The sequence below is a fragment of the Mobula hypostoma genome, chromosome 4, assembly GCF_963921235.1.
Source record: "Mobula hypostoma chromosome 4, sMobHyp1.1, whole genome shotgun sequence".
In the NCBI taxonomy this organism is placed as follows: Eukaryota; Metazoa; Chordata; class Chondrichthyes; order Myliobatiformes; family Myliobatidae; genus Mobula; species Mobula hypostoma.
The window spans coordinates 160,728,574-160,751,743 of NC_086100.1; the positions used below are offsets into that span (position 1 = coordinate 160,728,574).

At 41.9% G+C, this 23,170-nt stretch overlaps 1 protein-coding gene across 5 annotated transcripts in view; it reads left to right on the forward strand.

Moving 5' to 3' along the window:
- The window catches only part of ccser1 (coiled-coil serine-rich protein 1), a 1,394,127-nt gene that overhangs the window by 377,250 nt on the left and 993,707 nt on the right, over positions 1 to 23,170 (forward strand). For all 5 annotated transcript variants that reach the window (XM_063046845.1, XM_063046846.1, XM_063046848.1 and 2 more), the window contains exon 5: positions 11,401 to 11,512. In XM_063046845.1, coding sequence (XP_062902915.1) covers positions 11,401 to 11,512 — 112 coding nt within the window. The remainder of the gene's footprint in view (positions 1 to 11,400; positions 11,513 to 23,170) is intronic.

The following is a 23,170-nucleotide window of genomic DNA, read 5'->3' on the forward strand; positions in this document are numbered from 1 at the left end:
AAGGCTGTTAGACAGGCACATAAATATGCAGGGAATAGAGGGATATTGATCACGTACAGTCAGAAGGGATTAGTTTAATTCTGCATTATGTATGCTGATATCATGGGTTGAGGGGTTTGTCCCCGTGCTGCACTGTTCTATGTTCTGTTCTCAGAATCTCTCTGCTAATCATTGATGCATCAGAGTATAGAGGGTGATCAACAAGCTGTAACTGAGCATCAATATAGAGATTGATTAGGGCTTTACACCTAGTTAGGTTCATATTCACATCCAAATTTTTCTACACATATGGAGGTTAGTCATGGCTACCCTCAAAATCTATTGCACAGTTGCAAGGCCGTTTGGAGTATCCTGAAAGGAATATGAATTGAGCGCCTGAAATGCAACTCTAACTTCTTGGTGACCATGAGAAAGGTCATATGCAACACATAAACTGGACCTTCAGTCCAGCTGGTCCACGCTAATGAAGATACCCCACCCAAGCTAGACCAAACCACCAGTGTTTTGTAGAGCACCTGACAGACCTTTCTGTTTTGTCCTTGCCAAAAAAGGCAACGAGATTGCTCGGCATGTGGCTTACATCAAAGATCAGTTATTATCACTGACAATAAATCTGGTGGTGTGCGAATTGTTATTTTGCTGTAGCTGTACAAGGGTAAAGACATAAAATTACAATAAAATACAAAAAAAGTACAAAAAGGAATAAAAAGGATCATGAACAACAGAAACTTGTTGGCAGAGAGGAAGGAGATGTTCCAAAATCATTGAGTGTGGGTCTTCAGACTCCTGCACCACCCCCTGATAGTAGTAATGAGAAGAGGACAGGCGATGGATGAAGAGTGTCCTTAGTGATGGATGCCAACTTCGAGAGGCACCACTTTTTAAATATGTCCCCAATGGCAGGAGGCTAGTGATGGAGCTAGCTGAGTGTATAATTCTCTGCAGCCTTTTGCTGAGGTGTCTCCCCCTCTCTAATTTACACTATCCTAATCTTTCACTGCCTATGTATTTGCTGTTGCGTGTTTATTCCCAGTGGGGCAAAATCTTGGCTTTGAATCTTCATCTGAGTGACTCCTTCCTCCAGCATGAGAACCTGCCCATAACCCCAAAGTCTCTGCACACTTTACATTCCAGATCAAGTTTAATTATTTTACTAACATTCAATGATACATGAATAGAGCTAAATGAAACAATGTTCCTCCAAGCCAAGGTGCAAAGCACATTGCCAACAGCACGTAGCACAATAGTTCATATGGTTACAATTTCAAAAAAAAATTACAGTCATTCGAAACAAAATAGCCATGGTCCCCGAATAGTATGAGTATGGAGTGTTCTGGTCCAGCTTGTTCTTCCACTGAGTGAACACCGGAGAGAAACACTGAGTGAACACTGGAGAGAGGACTGAGTGAACACCGGAGAGAAACACTGAGTGAACACCGGAGAGAAGCTCTGAGTGAACACCGGAGAGAAACACTGAGTGAACACTGGAGAGAAACACTGAGTGAACATCAGAGAGAAACACTGAGTGAACACCGGAGAGAAACACTGAGTGAACACCGGAGAAAGGACTGAGTGAACACCGGAGAGAAACACTGAGTGAACACCGGAGAGAGGACTGAGTGAACACCGGAGAGAAGCACTGAGTGAACACCGGAGAGAAGCACTGAGTGAACACTGGAGAGAAACACTGAGTGAACACCGGAGAGAAACACTGAGTGAATACCGGAGAGAGGACTGAGTGAACACCGGAGAGAAACACTGAGTGAACACCGGAGAGAAGCACTGAGTGAACACCGGAGAGAGGACTGAGTGAACACCGGAGAGAAACACTGAGTGAACACCAGAGAGAAGCACTGAGTGAACACCGGAGAGAGGACTGAGTGAACACCGGAGAGAAACACTGAGTGAACACCGGAGAGAAACACTGAGTGAACACCAGAGAGAAACACTGAGTGAACACCGGAGAGAGGACTGAGTGAACACCGGAGAGAAACACTGAGTGAACACCGGAGAGAAACACTGAGTGAACACCGGAGAGAGGACTGAGTGAACACCGGAGAGAGGACTGAGTGAACATCGGAGAGAAACACTGAGTGAACACCGGAGAGAGGACTGAGTGAACACCGGAGAGAGGACTGAGTGAACACCGGAGGGAAACACTGAGTGAACACCGGAGAGAAACACTGAGTGAACACCGGAGAGAAACACTAAGTGAACACTGGAGAGAAACACTGAGTGAACACTGGAGAGAGGACTGAGTGAACACTGGAGAGAAACACTGAGTGAACACCGGAGAGAAACACTGAGTGTACACCGGAGAGAAACATTGAGTGAACTCCGGAGAGAGGACTGAGTGAACACCGGCTCGAAACACTGAGTGAATACCAGAGAGAAACACTGAGTGAACACCGGAGAGAAACATTGAGTGAACTCCGGAGAGAGGACTGAGTGAACACCAGAGAGAAACACTGAGTGAACACTGGAGAAAGGACTGAGTGAACCAGAAAGAAACATTGAGTGAACACCGGAGGGAAGCACTGAGTGAACACCGGAGGGAAACACCAAGCAAGCTGGCTGTGCAGCACTGATGGGAGGGGCTAGCCGCCAACCCAGCAATGATTCTAGAGAGCTGTTAACACTCTTTCACCTTGTTGCACTTTGCTGCTCCCTGTATGTCTGATGCAACAAATATCTGAAGAATTCCCTCATTCCATCCCTCACACTCTCCTGCTCCCTTCCCCTCCCTGCTGTTTTAAGAAGATCTTTAAAACCCATCCCTCTACCTCAAGGCTTTGGTCAACTGACTTGCGATGTGTTTTGTTTCAACAAGATCCTACATTTGACATAGTCCCTTCATCATTTTGAAGCATCGAAGATGAATGGCAGGAAACTTGTCAAACTACAAATAGATGCTGACCAATTGAAGAGAGATGAAATATATTGCGTAAATACTCCTGGGATGAATATTTTGATGCTTTAACAGATTACTAGTAGAATACAAATGAAAGATTTAGTTGTAGAATCAGGAATTGGCCCACAGTAGGCAATTACCAACTGAGGCATCAATTTGCATTGGTCTAACCTCATTGCTTTTTGCTGAGATGGTGAATTTTGCTGGCTGTATTTGAAGAGCTAGCTTGCAAAAATGACTGTGTTTGATGATGTGAGGAAGATATATGAATATGAGTCATTACAGTTAAAGTGACACATGTATTGAAGGACCCTATACTGATGACTGCATCTGCCAACAGTAAATTAGTTCCTTTGAAGCAGTACAATGGAGAGACATTCTCTCCACAATGGATGCACAACAGCTGTAGTGTGTGCCATCCACAATATATATTCTACTTACTCACCCAGAATATTCAGACAAACTTCCCAAATCCATGACCTCGATCTAAATAAAGGCAACCTGCGACTGGAAGCACCGCCAATTGTAGGAGAGATATCCCGATGGGCTCCTCCGACATCCCGACAGGCTCCTTTGATATTCCGACAGGCTCCTCCGAAATTCCGACAGGCTCTTTCAGTACACTGGGACGCACCGGTGGGCTCCTCTGATATCCCAACAGGCTGCTCCGACACATTGGCAGGCTTATCCGATATCCCATTGGGCTCCTCTGGCACACTGGTGGGCTCCTCCGATATCCCAACCAGCTCCTTCGACACCTCAGCCAATACGCTGTGTAATAATTTTGATCTGCATGAACACAATGCAAGACAAACTGTGATTGGGTACAGGAGTGGAACTTCGTGTGGTCTTCTGCTGTCTGAACTAGTCTGGCTATTCTCTGACCTCTCTCATTAAAAGGATGTTTTTGCCCACAGAACTGCCATTCGTTGGATTTTTTTTTAGATTTTTTGCATCATTTTCTGTGAACTCCAGAAACTGTTGTGTGTGAAAATCCCAGGAATCAGCAGTTTCTGTGGCACTCAAGCCATCCTGTCTGGCACGAACAATCATTCCACAGTCAACATTATTTAGATTACATTTTCTCAACATTCTGATGTTTCGTCTGAGCAATAAATGAACTTCTTGACCGTGTCTGCTTGCACATAGTAGGCATTCAGTTGCTGCCTCATGTTTGGCTGATTAGATATTTGCATTAATGTACAGGTGTATCTTCTAAAGAGGCACTGAGTGTATATTCTGTGTGTTGTCTGTACCTACGTGCCTGTGCTGCTGCTGCTGCAAGTGAGTTTTTATTGCACTTGTGCCAATGGTAAATAAACTCAGATTTTGGTGTAAAATTAAAACCAAACTATCTTCAGTCTCAGGCTTTCACTCTGTTAACTTGTCTCCACCAAGACCGAAGGAAGAGACTCAATAATTGACCGAAACATACAAAAAAAGAACAAAATCAATCCTGCTCTTGCACGATTCCAAATACACATTGTGACAGTACAGTACGTAGATCCAGGTGAGGATGAAAATGGAATGCTGTGGTTGCTGAAGTTGTCTGAGTCTCAGTCATAAACAGAGGTTGGAGAGACAAGAGTCTGCAGGTGCTGGAAGCTGAAGCAAAAAAAAACAAATCTGCTGGAAGCACTCAGCAGGTTGATAAGCATTTCCTGTATAAGGGGAAAATGAATTGACATTTCTGGTCAAAACCCTGCATTAGAACTGAATATGGAGAGGTAAGATAGCCAGAATAAAGAGGAAAGTGGGAATGGTGAGATGGGGCTGGTAGTTGATAGGTAGACCAAGGAGGGGTGAAGGATAGTGGGGAAGGGAAAGGTGGAGCCAGGGCGTGATAATTGGGAATTTGTGCTGAAATCCGATTGTTCCCATTATCACCTGCGTAACCTATCAGGGGAGGGGTGAAAGGTAGATGAAGTCTGGGGGAATGGGGATCACTAGGAAAGACGTATGGTTGTCAATAGGAAAAAAACAGGAGGGACAAGCACACAAAATTGTTGGTGATGATGTCTGGGGATGCAGTATTAGAATAGGGATAAAAATGAGAGGACTTGGAGGTAATGGGAGAGGGTGAAGAGAGCCATAGGAGATAAAGGTTAAATGAAGTTCAATGATCATACTATTGGTTTGTAGACTACCCTGGTGGAAAATGAGGTGCTGTTATTCCAGTTTGCATTTGGCTTAACCAGTGGAGAAAGCTGAGGACAGACAGACAATCAGAATCAGATCTAATATCACCAGCATATGTCATGAAATCTGTTGTTATACAACAACAGTGCATTGCACTACATTATAATAAAAACTGTGAAATACAGTAAATTTTATATATATATATGTTAAATTACAAAAGTAGTGCAAAAAAAAGTAGTGAGGTGGTGATCATGGGTACAATGTCCATTCAGAAATCTGACAGCAGAGGGGAAGAAGCTGTTCCTGAATCATTGAATGTTTGCCTTCATGCTCCTGTACCTCCTCCCTAATGGTTGCAATGAGAAGAGGGCACAGCCTGGGTGATGGGGGTCCTTAAAGTTGGATGCCAGCTTTTTGAGGCATTGCTCCTTGAAGATGTCTGGGATGCTGGGGAAGCGAGTGTCCTTTATGGAGCCAATGGAGTTTGCAACTTTCTACAGCTTATTTCGATCCAGTGAGGTAGCCCCCACTCCCCCATACCAGATAGTGCTGCAGCCAGTTAGGTTGCTCTCCATAATACATCTGTGGAAGTTTGCAAGTGCCTTCAGTGCCATACCAAATCTCCTCAAACTCCAAATAAAATATAGCCGCTGTTGTGCCTACTTTGTAACACTGCATTGCTCTGTTGGGCCCAGGATAAATCCTTAGAGACGTTGACACCTAGGAACTTGAAATTGCTCAGTCTTTCCATTTCTGATCCCACTATGTGTTCCTTCGTCTTGCCCTTTCTGAAGTCCACAATCAATTCTTCGGTCTTACTGGCAGGTCTGCGTGGGAACAGGAAGGCACGATGAAATGGCATGCAACAATTCCAAATGGATTTTTTTTTTTGTTTCTTGCATCATTCTCTGTAATCTGTAGAGACTGTTTTGTGTGAAAATCCCAGGTGATCAGCATTTTCTGAGATACACAAACCATCTTGTCTGGCACCAACAATCATTCCGAGGTTAAAATCACTTCATCATATTCCTTCCTGTTTCTGATGTTTGGTCTGAAAGACAACTGAACCTCTTGACCGTGTCCACATACTTTCATATATTGAGTTGCTGCCACATGATTAGGTAATTGGATTTGCATTAACAAGCAGGTGTGTACAGGTATACCTAATGAAGTGTCACTGAGTGTTTGTATTAGTGATAAGAGTTACTTATATAAAAGGAATATGAGTAAGTCCGAATATTTGGATTATTTTCTGGTTTCCAGGGGACATTTAATTGCATGTCCATATTAGGATATGGAACAAATAGTGCTGGAAAGACTCAGCAAGTCAGGCATCATCTATGGAAACTAAAATTGTTTCTTCATTTCCGCCATTTCTTGGCATGACTTACCATGCACAATTTAATGCCATATTTCCAATAGCAGCAAGTATTTACTTAAACATAAGCAAATACAATATCGTACATAATGTGGTTCTAACTGATACTCCATCTGCCCTCATAAGCTCATATGAACTCATCCGATCAGAGATATTCCATTTGTTTTAACCATCTCCGATTTCAAATTAATTTATTTATCACAAGTACATCAAAACAAATATGATGTTTACATTAACAACCAACACAATCGAAGGATTACTGAGGGCAGCCTGCAAGAGTCACCACCCATCCTGGTGCCAACGTAGCATGTCTACAATGAACAGCAAAGCAACACAACAATGATAAAACAACAAAAGCATAACAAACCTCTTTCCTCCCTCCGACTCTCACACTTACAGGCCTCCAACCCCAGGAAGAGGCTGCAACTGGGCCTCCACCCAGTGGACCTGTGAACTTGCAGACGTCAGGCCTCAAACTTCCCCAGTGGACTTGTAGACTCACAGACCCAGGGCCTCAACCTCTGGACTTTTTGACTTTGGCCTTTGACCTTGGGGCTTTGATCATTTGTATTAATCCCAGTACTCACCGATGACAGGACCCTGAATTCCAGGCCTTGAACTCAGGACTCACCGATTCACCAACCTTGTGCCTCGTGAGTGCATAAACTTCTGTTCCCAGGAATCACCGACCTGTGGGGTCATCAGCCATCATTCTGATTGGTGTTTGTCCACACTGCTTGTCCACTGCCGTCACTCCAGCCTGACCTCTAAATCTCCTACATCTGTGTACCTAAACTTTCAAGCTGACCCTTGACTCCCCAAAACTATTTTTATAAACCTAAATAAAATTAACAATGTCTGAGTCACGACCTCAATGGAGACCCTAGCTTGGCAGTATCTTCACCGGAACTCTCTTCCTAATCTTCGCTGCTACTGAAAACTTTGAGGAGGGACTTGAACCTGAAAAGTTATCCATTTCTCTTCCTAAAGATGCTGCCTGACCTGCTGACCGTTGTCAGCAGTTTTAGTTTTTTATTCTATAAATAGATTCCCCATAAGTACCCATAGATATTATTGTAAATCACTTCAATGAAAAAGAATTTTGAAGGAAGTACATATGGATGACATAGATGCTACTGTAATAAAGGAAGGAGAATTTCAAGGCATTTTCATGTATTTAGTTTTCCTGAGTTAGAAATATTTTCATTCTGATTCACTGACACCTAAACAAGCTAGGTGCAAAGTTAATTAACGATTTTAGAAAGATTCACCCAAGATTGAGATGTCTGGAATATCCATCCCTTTTGTAAATGTAAAAACTTGGAACAAGTATTTATTGTTTTTTCTCTCTCTCAGTGTCATAAGAGTCACACAACATAGAAATAGACCCTATGGCTATCAAGCACCAATTTACACTAATCCCATTTTATTTTTTCCTTATTCTCATTAATTGCCTCTACCTCAGGCCCTAGCACCTAGTTTGCACCAAGGGCAATTTGAAGTCACTAATTAAACTACCAACCAGCATGTCATCAATATTTGGGAGGAAGCCAAATATTTTGCTTCCCAAATACTTTTGGGTGTATCTGAAGGATTTTGGGCTGCTGATCATGAAAATTACCATAAAATTAGGGCAGCACAATAGCGTAGTGGTTCAGTTAGCACAACGCTTTACAGTACAGGCCACCTGGGTTCAGTTCGCACTGGTACCTGTAAGGAGTTCGTACATTCCCCCCGTGGGCCACATGGGTTTTCTCCGGGTGCTCTGGTTTCCTCCCACAATCCAAAGATGTACTGGTTGGTAGATTAATTGGTCATTTGTAAATTCTCCCACGATTCGGCTCGGGTTAAATCAGGAGGTTGCGGCGCAGCCTGGCTCGAAGAGCTGATCCCATGCTATATCTCAATAAATAAATAAATCCCCCAAACACGCACCATTTTTTAAAAATTGCCTATATTTGTTATTTCAATTCATAATTCAAGTCAATTAAAATGCTGTCCACAATGTAAATTTTTTTATCTTGTCCAGGTATGCCAGGGTGGTAGCTGCATGGCAGGACAGGTTTTAGAAAGTCTATAAAAGCATCTCACACACACACTGTTCTAATCATTGCGGTTACATGTGTATCGGTTTGCGATCATGTTGATGCACATTCTGTACGCTCATAGCATATTGTATGTACCCATTATAATAAAGTAATCATATTTTCAGGAGTAGTTCTGTGAGCGAAAAGACTTGCTAATGTTGCACCAGCCTCGATACTCCTCTGTTATATTTGGGGTGAGTATACACTTAAATCTCAAAGATGGAGCATGACTCCTCCTATTGAGAAATCCTATGAGCTCTATTTTGGATGTAAAATTGGGGACCAAGACAAAGCCTGAGCTCCTCACATTTGTTGTGCTACATGCACTGTCAATCTTAGAGCCTGGCTCAGAAGTACCCTCGGAAGTCAATGCTGTTATAGTCATAGTCATAGTCATACTTTATTGATCCCGAGGGAAACTGGTTTTCGTTACAGTTGCACCATAAATAATAAATAATAATAGAACCATAAATAGTTAAATAGTAATATGTAAATTATGCCAGTAAATTATGAAATAAGTCCAGGACCAGCCTATTGGCTCAGGGTGTCTGACCCTACAAGGGAAGAGTTGTAAAGTTTGATGGCCACAGGCAGGAATGACTTCCTATGACGCTCTGTATTGCATCTCGGAGGGATGTGTCTCTGGCTGAAGGTACTCCTGTGCCCACACAGTACATTATGTAGTGGATGGGAAACATTGACCAAGATGGCATGCAACTTAGACAGCATCCTCTTTTCAGACACCACCGTGAGAGAGTCCAGTTCCATCCCCACAGCATCACTGGCCTTACGAATGAGTTTGTTGATTCTGTTGGTGTCTGCTACCCTCAGCCTGCTGCCCCAGCACACAACAGCAAACATGATAGCACTGGCCACCACAGACTCGTAGAACATCCTCAGCATCGTCCGGCAGATGTTAAAGGACCTCAGTCTCCTCAGGAAATAGAGACAGCTCTGACCCTTCTTGTAGACAGCCTCAGTGTTCTTTGACCAGTCCAGTTTATTGTCAATTTGTACCCCCAGGTATTTGTAATCCTCCACCATGTCCACACTGACCCCCTGGATGGAAACAGGGGTCACTGGTACCTTAGCTCTCCTCAGATCTACCACCAGCTCCTTAGTCTTTTTCACATTACACTGCAGATAATTCTGCTCACACCATGTGATAAAGTTTCCTACTGTAGCCCTGTACTCAACCTCATCTCCCTTGCTGATGCATCCAACTATGGCAGAGTCATCCAAAAACTTCTGAAGATGACAAGACTCTGTGCAGTAGTTGAAGTCCGAGGTGTAAATGGTGAAGAGAAAGGGAGACAAGACAGTCCCCTGTGGAGCCCCAGTGCTGCTGATCACTCTGTCAGACACACAGTGTTGCAAGCACATGTACTGTGGTCTGCCAGTCAGGTAATCAAGAATCCATGATGCCAGGGAAGCATCCACCTGCATCGCTGTCAGCTTCTCCCCCAGCAGAGCAGGGCGGATGGTGTTGAACACACTGGAGAAGTCAAAAAACATGACCCTCACAGTGCTCGCTGGCCTGTCCAGGTGGGCGTAGACACGGTTCAGCAGGTAGATGATGGCATCCTCAACTCCTAGACGGGGCTGGTAGGCGAACTGGAGGGAATCTAAGTGTGGCCTGACCATAGGCCGGAGCAGCTCCAGAACAAGTCTGTCCAGGGTCTTCATGATGTGGGAGGTCAATGCCACCGGTCTGTAGTTATTGACGCCGCTGGTTCACTCTCCCGATGATATGGTGAGAGCAAAATGATCATGTGGCAGACTTCTACTTCTGTCTGACCAGTGTGCCTGGTTTCTCTGCTGAAAACATGAAATCCATTGAATACCCCAATCTCCCTTCAGCCATGGGATCTGTGCCGCATGATGATATACTTCCAGTACCGAGGCCACCAGAGAAATGGAGTCTAGAGGGGGCAGATGAAGGTGACATGATGCACGAGCCTGGAATGGAAAACAACACTTACACTGATACAGATTTTGAACCCTTTATGTCGAGTGAACCTCACCTGATAATTCAGTCCGAGTTAAATGAGCTGTTTAGAGTCTTGGGTTTGCTAAAGGCAAAAGCAGAATTATTGGGTTCAAAACTGCAAAGATGGAATCTGCTGTCACCAGGCACAAAAATTTCTATCTTTTGAAGCCGCCAAGAAGATTTAACACAATTCTTTGGTCAGGTTTATAATCTGAATTTCTGCACTGACATTAATGGGCTTTTGACTCCTTTGGGTTGGCAGCGTGACCCAAAACAATGGCATCTTTTTATTGAATCCTCAGTGTTTAGCCTGAAAGTTGTAATGCTACACAACAGCAATGTCCACCCTTTAATACCAATCGGCTATGCAGTACACGTGAAAGAAAACTACCAAGATTTGGAAATCTTGTTGAAACACATGCAATACACCAACTACAATTGGAACATCTATGGTGATCTAAAAGTAGCAGTTCAGATACACCAGGTTCTGTTGTTCCATTTGTGAATGGAACAGCCATGCTACAGCTGCATAATAGTAATGCAGTCTGCTGTATCACACAAAGTATGCAAGGTGCTTGTAATATCTGTTGTAAAGCAACTAAAGTTACTCGTTTGTATGCAGACTTTCTCCACATTAAATAATAAGGGGAAAAATTGGTGTTCATTAATTTGCTTTTCAAAGCAGTGCTGTCAGGGAATAGATTTTCCAGATGCTCATTCTTGCTCGTATTCATTAAGTACAAGTCGCCCTATTTTTCTAACAAAACTCCAATAGAAAAAGCGCATCGAGCTCCCAGGGTCTGAAAGGGAAAGCGTAATGCTTTAGTTATAACCTTTAGTGAGGCCTCTGTGGCTGCAGAGAAGTAATTACTTATGTTTCAATTATTTTTTTCAGTGTGCCGGGAAGACTCGAATCACTCCATTAAATCATGCTTGGAAATTCTACATGTACCAGCAGAGCTGAAGGTGAAGCTTGAAGGACCAAAGCTTCCAGAGAATCCAAATGAGTGAGTTACCAATAATGGTTCTTTATAAGCCTTGCTTCTATCTGGTTGTTGACAACAAAACATTTGTTAGCTGGTAGAACGGTCTATGATACTCAATGCTGAAACAGGATGCATTCAATCTATCAAGCGTTTGGAACTTTCAAGGAAGAACTTATGGTTTCGCAAATGCTCATTCTTCTCAGGACTAATTGCATTCCTTAATGCAGAAAGTAGTCTGGAAGGTTGGAATAGTCAGAGTTACTGGTTAAAACTTGGGCTTTTTGCACTGAAAAGGACTATCTTTACTCAAATGGCTTTGAATTTTTAGAATCCTCCACTCAAGAAACTGATGAATTCTTGGTCAATGAATATATTCAAGGTTATAGCCAATAGATTTTTAGATACCAAGGGACCTCAATGGGATATGAAGAATATTGTACAAAGATAGACTTGTGAATATTACTTTGAATCATGGTGGAATAGGTCCTTCAGTCCATTGGGTACATACCATCCTTCAAACACCCAATCATATTAGTCCAATTTTCACTTTTAATGTTACGCATCCTCCTACCATCCACCTAACAAAGGGCAATTTAAAGTTAGCTTGCAAGAAGCATTGTTTGGCAGGTTGTAGGATACTGGATCCTGCAGGGGAAATGCATGTGGTCACAGAGAGCACGTACGAACTCACAGTGTGCCAGAGCTCAGGATCAAACCTGATTCTCTAGAGCTGTGAGGCCAAGTCAGTGAAGTTTATTGGCATGTATACAAGTACATGCCTGCACAATGAACAATGAAAAACATATTTACAGCAGCATCACATAGTCACGGATGCATGACATTCAAAAGAAACATAAATTAAACAAAGGTTGTACCAAAAAATACTGAACAAAATAAAGTTCATTGTAGTGCAAAGTGTCATAGTTTTGCTGCAATGAAGTCATGATTACAGTTATGCAGCTTGGTATAAGAACTGAATATTTCAAGGAAATTAGCTGTTTATGAATCCACTAGTTTGGGACCTCAGACTTCTGAATATCCTGGATGGTGAGAAGCTTTGATCATATTAACCAAAGCACCACGGTGTGGTGTGCTCCTATTAAATGGAAAAGTATACTTAAACCTTGAAGTGCATTTTCTTTAGTTCTAATTCAATATACAATATACATGGCATGTACACGCTGGGAAAGGTATTAACTTTGGTGATACTCATTCTGAACCTGTTCACATCTTCAATCAAACAAAAAGCAGGAACGTTGTGTTGAGCCACAGTGGACAGTCCATTTATCTAAACTTTACTGTCAGACTTACAAGTGGCACTGCTCTCAGACAACGCTAGTAGTTGGACAGGACCAGATGGCTAAATCATTTAAATTATAAATGTTAGTTCCATCTACAGAACCATTATCAGCATTTTCAATTTTGCATTGTCTTTAGGGAAGAAAATTGGTTTACTTAATTATTTTGCAATCAGTCTTCAAAGATTGGGTGCACTAATGTGGAGAAGAAATAATTGCTAATATAGAAATTATGCAGTTGGTATTCTTAATGTGTTTATAAAATCTGACAAACAAAAAATCTCCTCATACTTTAAAAGAAATTTCACCGACCTTTCAGTTAACTCAGGTTGAGGTGCAAGTATTACATACGCCTTTAAGTGAGAAACATAAGTAGATAGAGTAGTAAAGAAAGTTTACGGGATACTTACCTTTATTCGTCTGGACACTGAATTTAAATGACAAGAAGGCATGTTGGGCTGCAGCTGTATAATTTGTTTTGGTCACATTTGGAGTATTGTGTGCAATTCTGCTTGCTTCATTACAGGATGGATGTGTAAACTTTGGAGAGGGTGTAGAAGAGTTTCACCAGGATGTAGTAGATATTAGCTGTAAGGAGAGTTTGGATAAACTGGGATTGTTTTCTCCGGAGCTGAGGGATGATATAACTTTCTGAGAGGCATAGATAGGGTAGATATGCTCTTTTTCCCAGGTTGGAAATATCAAATAAGGTAAGAGGAGGAAAGGTTAAAGGAGATTGGGAAAGGAGTTTATTTTTTTACACCGGGAGTGGTAGGTGTCCAGAATGGGCTACCGTAGGAAAGGGTGGAAGCAGATATGATAGAATGTTTGAGAAGCATTTAGAAAGATGCTTGGAATGAAGGGACATAGACTATGTGTGGACAAATGTGCAATGTAAATTGCCATCATGGTCAGCACAGACATTGTGGTCTGAAAGGCTGTTCCTGTGCTGCACTATTCTATGTCCTAACATTTCTGTGTCTGTGTCTTTAATGGTGAACACTATGAGTGCTGGGACAGTGCATGTATTTGCATGGAATATTCATTCCCAATGCCCACTCTGCAATATTGTATTTCATAAGAAGGCAAAGCCTTCTGAGCTAGCAGAGGAATTGCAATAAATTACAGGTGCAGGAGGGGTGAGGCAATTGTGAAATGATAAAGAAAGCCAGAACCTCAGCAGGGTGGGAATTGGAATCTGACGGGCGGGCAAGACATTGTGGATGGGTCCATTATATATTATGGGCCTGGGGAAAGATAAGGGGTGGTGAAGACAGCTAAGAAATGCAGGAGCACCAGTGGGTTGTCAGGGATGGAACGAGTGTGTGGATGTTTAAACAGAAGGGATTCAGGAGCAAGGGGTGAATAGAGATCTTAAAAGTAGACGTCCATCTGGATAATTCACAGGCTGTACTCCACAGCCACAGACAGAGTCAGCCTACACTCAAAGCTGATGCCAGTCCAGCCTATTTTGTGAAGGTTTGTTTCTGCATTATCAAAGCCACTAATATCTGCGCAAATTATGTCTAAGTATAATTTGCATGGTTTAGGCCAAGTGCATGTTAAAACCACTCTGGATGAAGAGAGAACTCAAAAGTAACTTAATATTCTATTGGAACCATGCGAGAAGTTGGGATCTTGATTAAATTCATTTGTCTGGTGCAGGAAATGTTGCACAAAATCAAGGAATTTCTAGATCAAATAGTTTGTGATGTTAGTGGGAATTTTAAATGAACTGCAGTACTTGGCAAAAGCTTCTAATATAAGTGTTAGCAACTTATTATTCCCCTGCAATTATAAAACCCTTCCTATTGGAGAGATTGTATTAGCAGCATTCACAAAAAGTATTCTAATCCTTAGAGTACTGGACATACATACTTGATATTCATTGTTCATGAGATAGAAATATTGCTATTTTAATTTGCACTTAGTTATTTTTTCATATTTCTCCTTAATCCTCAAGAGCTTGGCCTTTAATCTTTAAAACAAAACCTCTAACTTCTTAAGTCTTTGTTCCTTATCAGTCTCTCACTCATGATAGCATTACTGATCTATGGTGCAAATTATACATTGCTTTACAATCCTTCCTGTTATGCTGCAATCAATAAACAGCAGCCTGGTCCCCTCATTTCAGGGTTTCACATAATAGTGAATTATGTACAACTGATTTCACCAGCAAGCTGTTTAATGATATTAGCATATCATTAATGTATGATAGGAATTTTATCATGAGAGGCTAGAGAGCTTGGGTATTTTCACATATATTTTCAGTAGTGGAAGAGTAATGAACAAGTGAACAGAGCTTGAACATAGTCTTTTAAATGGAATTTCTTCTCTCAGAGGGCAGTGAACTTCTGTAATTCTGTGTTCCTATAGGTGGTGAAAACCAGATCATTCAATATAATTTAAGTGAACACAAGTAAGTATTTGAAAGGTTGAGGAGCGGAGGGTTAGGGGAAAGTGCCATTGAAGAGGAGCTGAGGCCAGCATGGATGAGCATGCTTAAATTGAATAGTGAGGCAGCCTTTAATGGCCAGCTTTTGTTTGTCCTTTAATTCTCATTTAATTTGATTTATTACTCTTCTAATTTCTTTTTTTTCGAAGTTTCAGATTTGATCAGAAAGTCTTTCTTTTTTTTTGGTCGTATCCTCAGAATGGAATGCCCAGTCCTTTTTAATTTTGTTTCTGTTTTTTTGTATAGTGTTGTGTTTTTTTTTCTTCATTTAAAATTCAAAGTTTTTTCTTTCCTCTTCATGAACTGATAAGAAGAGAATTGCTGTTTTCTTTTTTATTATATATTATATACTAGCTTAACACCATGTATGATTTTGATAAAAATATCTTTTTTCATAAGGCAAAACAGCGTTCCTGTTAAATTTTATTCCACATTTGCTCATAAAATATCCATTAATTGTTGGAATCATTATGGGCTCATTCAGTCTTTGAACTTGCTTAGCCAATCAATTAAATCTATTTTACAGGGCAAAATCTTAGACTAATATCAATCAGTTCATGCAATATCTTTCTTTTGGTAAACTAAATGGGAAAAAAACCCCTAAATCCTCAACCTTTCTTTTTTCTCTTTTTGATAAGCCCATCACCCATGCATTCTTCCCTCTGGTTCCTCTCCTCACCTGTTTTCCTTTATTCCATTGTCAATTGTCCTCTCCCATCAGGCTCCATCTTCTTCAGCCCCCCCTCTCTGCCTATTGTCTTTCACAGCTGGATCTACCTATTACCTGTCATCTCTTGGTTCCACCCCTTTCCTTCTCTTTTTTTTATACTGGCTATCTTCCCTCTTTCTTTCCAGTCCAGATAAAGGTACTTGACCCAAATTGTTGACTGCCCTTTCTCTGACCTGCTGAGCTGCTCCAGTGTTCTATCTAAGTAACTTGTGAGGTTCAATAGTGGAAATAGTTGATTTGATATATTATATATGGAGATGCAAATAGGATTTCATGAGGTGCAATTTAATAGGCCTATTATCAATGCTTGAACACCATGGGCAGAAATTTAGCTTAAGTTACAGAAATTGGAGAGCGGTAGTGAAAGGTTGTTACTTGGACAAGATGTGAGGGTGATGTGGAATTCCCCAGTGGCCAGTAGAAAGACATTTGCTTTTTTAAATAGATATTAATGATTTGGATATGTATGCGGCAGGATTTCCTAATTTAGAAATAATGCAAAATGTGGAATTGCCGTGAAATTCGAAGTAGATAATTCAGTGAGGTATAGATAGGGTGGTGAAACAGGCAGATAAGTGGAAATGAGGGTGCAAAGCTGTTTTAGATCTTGGGATAAGGTACAGAGCTGTTTGAATGTGGGAAAGAGAGAGAGAGAGCTTAAGGAAGCAAAAGAAGATCACTACTGGAAGAACTGAGCAGGCTGAGCAGCACCTGTTGTGGAGAAAGGAATTCTCATTGTCTCGGGTCAAAGCCCTGCATCAGGACTGAGTGTGGAGGGGAAAGAGAGTGGGTATAAAGATGAGAGGGACAGATGAGACCGGCCAGTAGGTAATAGTATGGATGATGGGCTGAAGGGCCCGGATGAGGGAGGGGAAGGGGTGTGTTGGAAGATTGATGGAGGTGGGTTACAGGTTCTAATCCTGAGTCAAAGACAAAGGCACGAGCAGCTGAACAGTGCCACCGTCATCGAGTATGTGTGTGGATGATGGAGAGAATTGGAAAGGAGAAGAAGACAACAAGGAAAGTAGTGGGACTGCTAGTTTGGGGACAGTGATCATAAAAAAATGATCATCAATTTATCCTTCCAAGGATATATAAAATTAATTACTTCTTGAATGTACAGATTTATGCAGGTGTGAAATAAAGTATCCAGAATAATTCCTTCCACAATATACTGATGTATATCAGTGTGAAGTAAAGAATACAAAATTATTACTCATGTAACATACTAGTTAATAGGAGGATGAAAATGCAACTGAAATTAATTTTTTCCACATATACTATTGCATATGGGTGTAAGCTAAACCCTTGACTTAATTTGGTTTTGCGTATGAAAAGCTGGATATTTCAGAATATCAGAGATGTCCTCCTTCAAAGAATGGGATTTCCCTTCCTCCACCAGTGATGCTGCCCTCAATGGCATCCCCTCCATTTCCAAGACATCTTCCTGCCGCATTAACAGGGATAGAGTTCCTCTTGTGCTCAACCTACCACTCCATGAGCTTTCACATCCAGCACACCATTATCCGCAACTTCTACCATGTTCACCAAACACATCTTTACCTCCCCCGCACCCTTCGCTTTCTACAGGGAACGGTCCCTCTGTGAGTCCTTTGCCTATTCATCTCTCCTCACTAATCTCCCTTTTGGCACTTATCCCTGCAAGCAGAAGAAGTGCTACACCTGCCCTTTCACCTCATCCCTCACCTCCATTCAGAGCCCCAGACAGTCATTCCAGGTGAGGCTACACTTCACCTGCGAATCTGTTGGGGTCGTCTACTGTAGCTGGTGCTCCCGATATGGCCTCCTCTACATTGGTGAGGCCTAATTTAGATTGAGGGACAACTTTGTAAAGCACCTCCACTCCAGAAAAAACAGGATTTCCCCGGTGGCACACATTTTAGTCCCAATCCCCATTCCCATTCTGATATATCAATCCATGTCCTCCTCTATTGCCACGATAGGGCCACTCACAGGTTGGAGGAGCAACACCTCATGTCCCACCTAGGTAGTTATCAACCTGACATTATGAACATTGATTTCTCTAACTTCTGATCATTTATCCCCCTCCCCCTTCCCCCCATTTCCCATTCTGGCTCGCCTATCACCTCTCCCTGGTGCCCCTCCTCCTCACCTTTCTTCCTTGCCCCACTCTCCTCCCCTGTTAGCTTCCTTCTTCTTCAGTCCTTTACCTTTGCCACCTATCACCTCCTTGCTTCTTACTCCTCCCCACCCAGCTGGCCTCACATATCACTTTATAATTTGTACTCCTTCCTCTCCCACACCCAGGACCCCTTACTCTGGGTTCCAGATCTAATGATGTGACTTGGCACAAAATGTTGAATTGCTATATATTTTCACAGTTGCAGCCTGACCTGATGGGTTCCTCTGACATTTTGTGTGTGCTGCTCTGGATCTCCAGTATCTGCAGAATGTCCTGTGTTTATAATTGTTGAATATTTCACACAAATATAATTTTGGATTTCATTTTAAAGTTGGAGGTTGAGTACCATAAAAAATTATTGTTTAGCCATCTGGGTAGCCTCCGACCTGACAGTATGAATATCGATTTCTCCTTCCAGTCTCATTCCAACATGTTGGTCCATGTCATCCTTTTGTGTCAAGATGTGGCCGTCCTCAGGATGAGGGGCAACACCTTAGCCTTCAAACTGATGGCAAGAATATCTATCGATTTTTCCCTCCGGTAAACTCATTTCACCCCCTCTCCTCTATTCTGCACTCTGACCATTTACCTCTTCTCAGTTGCCTATCAACTCCCCCGGGTTCCCTCCTCCTCACCTTTCTCCTATGCTCCACTCTCCGCCCCTATCAAATTCCTTCTTCCCAACCCTTGATCTGTCCTATCCACCTGGCTTCACCTATCACTTTCCAGCTAGCCTCTTTCCCTGACCTTCCCCTACCCCCCACCTTTTTATTCTGGCGTCTTCTCCCTTCCTTTCCTGTCCTGAAGAAGGGCCTTGGCCCAAAACATCAATCATCTATTCATTTCCGTAGGTGCTGCCTGACTTGCTGAGTTCCTCCAGCATTTTGTGTGTTTTGTTTTGGATTTCCAGCATCTGCAGACTCTCTTGTTTTATTGTTTAGCTCATTTCAAAGTTCAAAGTATATTTATTATCAAAGTACATAGATGTCACCATATAGAACCCTGAGATTCATTTTCTTCCGGGCAGACACCGTAAATCCAAGAAGCACAATGGAATCAGTGAAAGACCTCACCTAACAGGATGGACAAGCAACGAATGTGCAAATACAAAAGAAAAAAAAATTAACAAATAAGTAACTAGCCAATGAATTTCGAGAACATTAGATGAAGGGTCCTTGAAAGTGAGTCCATAGACTTTGGGAACAGATCAGTGATGGGGCGAGTGAAGTTCATCGAAAGGCCTGATTCAACCTTTGGTTCAAGAACCTGATGGCTGAGGGGTAATAACTGCTCCTGAACCTGGTGGTGTGGGTCCTGAGGCTCCTGTACCTTCTTCCTGATGGCAGCTGTGAGAAGAGCACATGACCTGGGTGGTGAGGATCTTTGAGGATGGTTGCTGCTTTCCTGTAACAGTGCTCTGTGTAGATGCACTTGATGGTGGTGGGCGGGGGAATGCAGGTGGGGCTTTACCAATGATGGACTGGGCAGGTATCCACTACTTTTTGTATGATTTTCTGTTTAAGAGCATTGGTGTTTCTATACCAGGACATGATGCAACCAGTCAATATACTCTCCACCATACATCTATAGAAGCTTGTCAAAGTTTTAGATGACATGCTGAAACTTTGCAAACTTTTAAGTAAGTAGAGGTGCTACTGTGCTTTCTTTTTAATGGCACTTATGTGCTGGACCCCGGACAGATCCTCTGAAATTATGACATCATTTAGAATTGATCTTGATCAGAAGTCAATAAGAATTTGCTTACATTTTTGCAAAGTTGCCTAAATTAATATTTTTGCACTGGATCCACAGTTACCTTCATTAGACCAGTGTTCTCAGTTAGCTACCGGTTGAGCACTGCCTCAGTTTTAATATTTGTCTTTGCACTCCATTGCACTCCATCTCTGTAAGCTCCTTAAACTCTGTAGATCTCCACAAGTACTCTACTGTTCCAGTTCTGTCGTCACTTTTCCCATATGTGCTTGCTCCATTATCAGTGGTTTCATGATCTGCCAAGTTGCTAAACTCCCTCCAAAGCTCTTCTGCCTTTCAGCTTCTCTTCTTTCCTTCACAAGCTACTTCCTCTGACCAAGTATATTTATATTTGGAATATTTTGCTCCATCAAAGGTGCCATGTGAATGAAGTTGATGCTATAATCAGTATCATGTCACACACTTTCACGTTTGACTTACTTAGGTCTCTTCACTTTATCTTCCTTCCTCACCTGGTGTCTCAATAAAAAATTGGAAAACAAAGTGAGCACCATATCCATTGAGGGAATCTCAAAAATATAATTCCATCCAGAACTTCTCTTCTAGTTTCGTTATACACTGAGGCTTCTCTGCTTTGCCAGTGAGCTCCTTGTGGATGGAATATTGCAGTTAAGATTTCTTCAGCTTTCATAACTCTCAGACTGGGGCATTTGCCCACTGACTCCGTGTCAATGCAAATTGTTGAGTAAGTACAAAGAAATGGCTACCAAGTTAATAGTGCATAGAGCTGTTATTTCAGTTATTTCAAATGAATTTAATTGTTTTGTGCATATGAGTGCTTCCATTTTTGGAACTTTTAAAAAATGTTTTATTTCAAAAAAATTAATTGACTTTGACCTTTTCTGAATGTTCAAAAAAATCAAAAACATTCACTGTCTATCAAAGGATTACAACCAGCCATGCTAAGGGAGGCTGGTTGTTGATGAAACTGTGAGCTGCCTTCTCTAATACTCCCAGGACCATCACCGAATTTGGGCTCCTTGCCACTCAGTGGATAGGTACGTGAATGGTAGGCGTGGTGGGGGGGGGGGGGCTACAGTCCCTGCGCAGTTTCATGGAAGTAGGCAGCTTAAATGTTTGGCATGGACCAGATGGGCCAAAAGTGCTGTTTCAGTGCTGTAGTACTCTATGACTCTACTGTTAGGTCAAACCCAGTGTCGTTGTAGGGCTATTAAGTTGTAGCAATGGTGCAAAGAAGAGCAACTGTCCCATCAAGTGTCAAATACAGAGTTTATTTGGAACAGTATGATCCCTCTAAAATTACAACCTGTCCTTCCAGTTTGACCTTGTATTATATATTTAAAAAATCATTGCATGAACACGGAAAATTCTTCAGATGCTGGAAATCCAGAGCAATGCACACAAAATGCTGGAGGAACTCAGCAGCTCAGACAGCATCTATGGAAATGAATAAGAGGTCAGCGATTGAGTTTGAGACCCTCCATCAGGACTGGAAAGAAAGGGGGAAGAAGCCAGAATGAGAAAGGGGATGGAGGGGAAATAAGTACAATCTAGAAGGTGATAGGTGGGTGAGGGAGGAACTAAAAAGAAGGAAGGTGGCAGGTGAAAAGGTAAAGAGCTGGAGAAGAAGGAATCTGATAGGAGAGGAGACTGGACCATGGGAGAAAGGGAAGGAGGAGGGAACACCATGGGGAGGTGAAGAGCAGATAAATCCTCGCATGACTACTTTTATGCCACATGGTTGTCAGGGGTTACAAAAGTAAAAAGTGAATGGACTGCAGGTGCCGGAGTCTGGAGCAGCATACACACTGCTGCTAGAATGTGACTTCCAGCATGCTAAATGTCTGCCCCTGGACTGAGGAGGAGGAGCAAGGCGAAATCACCTTTATTCAGGGGTCTGTGGGAGTCAGCAGAGGGGCGTGTCCAGACAGTTAACCTAGTTACAACATATATATATATGGTTTACCACATAGAACTCAGTGAAATGAACAGCATCTGGGGTCAATCTGTGGTATTATCCTGAAGAAGAGTTTTGACCCAAAATCTCAAAAATTCCTTTCTCCACCCCCCCCCCCCCCCATAGATGATGCCTGACTCCCAGAGTTTCTCCAGCAGATTTTACCATAAAACTGTGTGGTTAACATGCTCCAAAGCACATAATGCTTGAATCTTCAGTTGCTGGCTAAAGAGAAAAAAATGCCAGGACAGATTCATTTTTTAAAAAATCATTGAAATACCATTCTGTTTGATTTCCCCTTTATTGAGTAAGCCATTCAATGTCCAGAGCTTGTGTTGTGATAGGCTACAAAATCAATGCTACTAGTGTTGGGTCAATATTGATATACAGTTAAAAATGAACAGTCATTATTTGAAATGATCATGTTGACAACCTTCCATCAAACAAGGTCTCGGTCTGGTTGTGACTTTATTTGAATACACTGCCCTGAGCTTTATAACTTCGCAACTTTGTGCTAGTTGGAAAGAATATATGTGGTTGAATATAAAAGGTCTAATTATATAGAAAGTAAACTATTTGTAATCACTTTTTGACGAGGAAATTTTCAGTCTGGAATTTCAAGTTCAGATTGCTTGGCTGCTCTAAACTAGCTTTTTTTTGTTCATGCAAAGTTGAACTCATTCACCAATTTTCATAATGTATTGGTTCAGTTTGCATCTCCAATTTTGGTCAAAAAATTGTGATGTTAGAACACAGAACAATACAATATAGTACAGGAACAGGCCCTTCAGTTCATTATGTTGTGCCAAGCTAATTAATCTTGTAAATAAATCCCTAATTATACTAATCTCTTCTGCCTGTGCAATGTACAAATTCTTGCATTTCCTGCACATTAATATGCCTAGCTAATAGCCTCTGAAATACCTCTGTTGTATTTACCTCAAACACAACTCCCTGTATTTAAAAAAAAAGCTTGCCCTTCACATATGTTTTGAATTTACTTTCTCTCACCTTGCATTGCAACCCTGGGAGGAGAAAATATGCTGTCTGTCTACTCTACCTATGCCTTATATTACCTTCCAGACCTCCACTAGGTCTCCCCTTAGCATCCATCATTCCAGTAGATCCAACAGCTCCTTGTAGCACATGTCGATCCTGGGAAACCTCCTCTGCACCCTCTCCAAAGCCTCTACATCCTTCCTATAATTGGAACAACCAAAACTGAATGCAATACTCCAGATTATATTCATCTCAACTTTTGCATGCAGTACTTTGAAAATTGCACTAACAATTGTGGCTGTGTCTCCCAAGCATAGAAACTCCAACACTATGCAGGGTAAT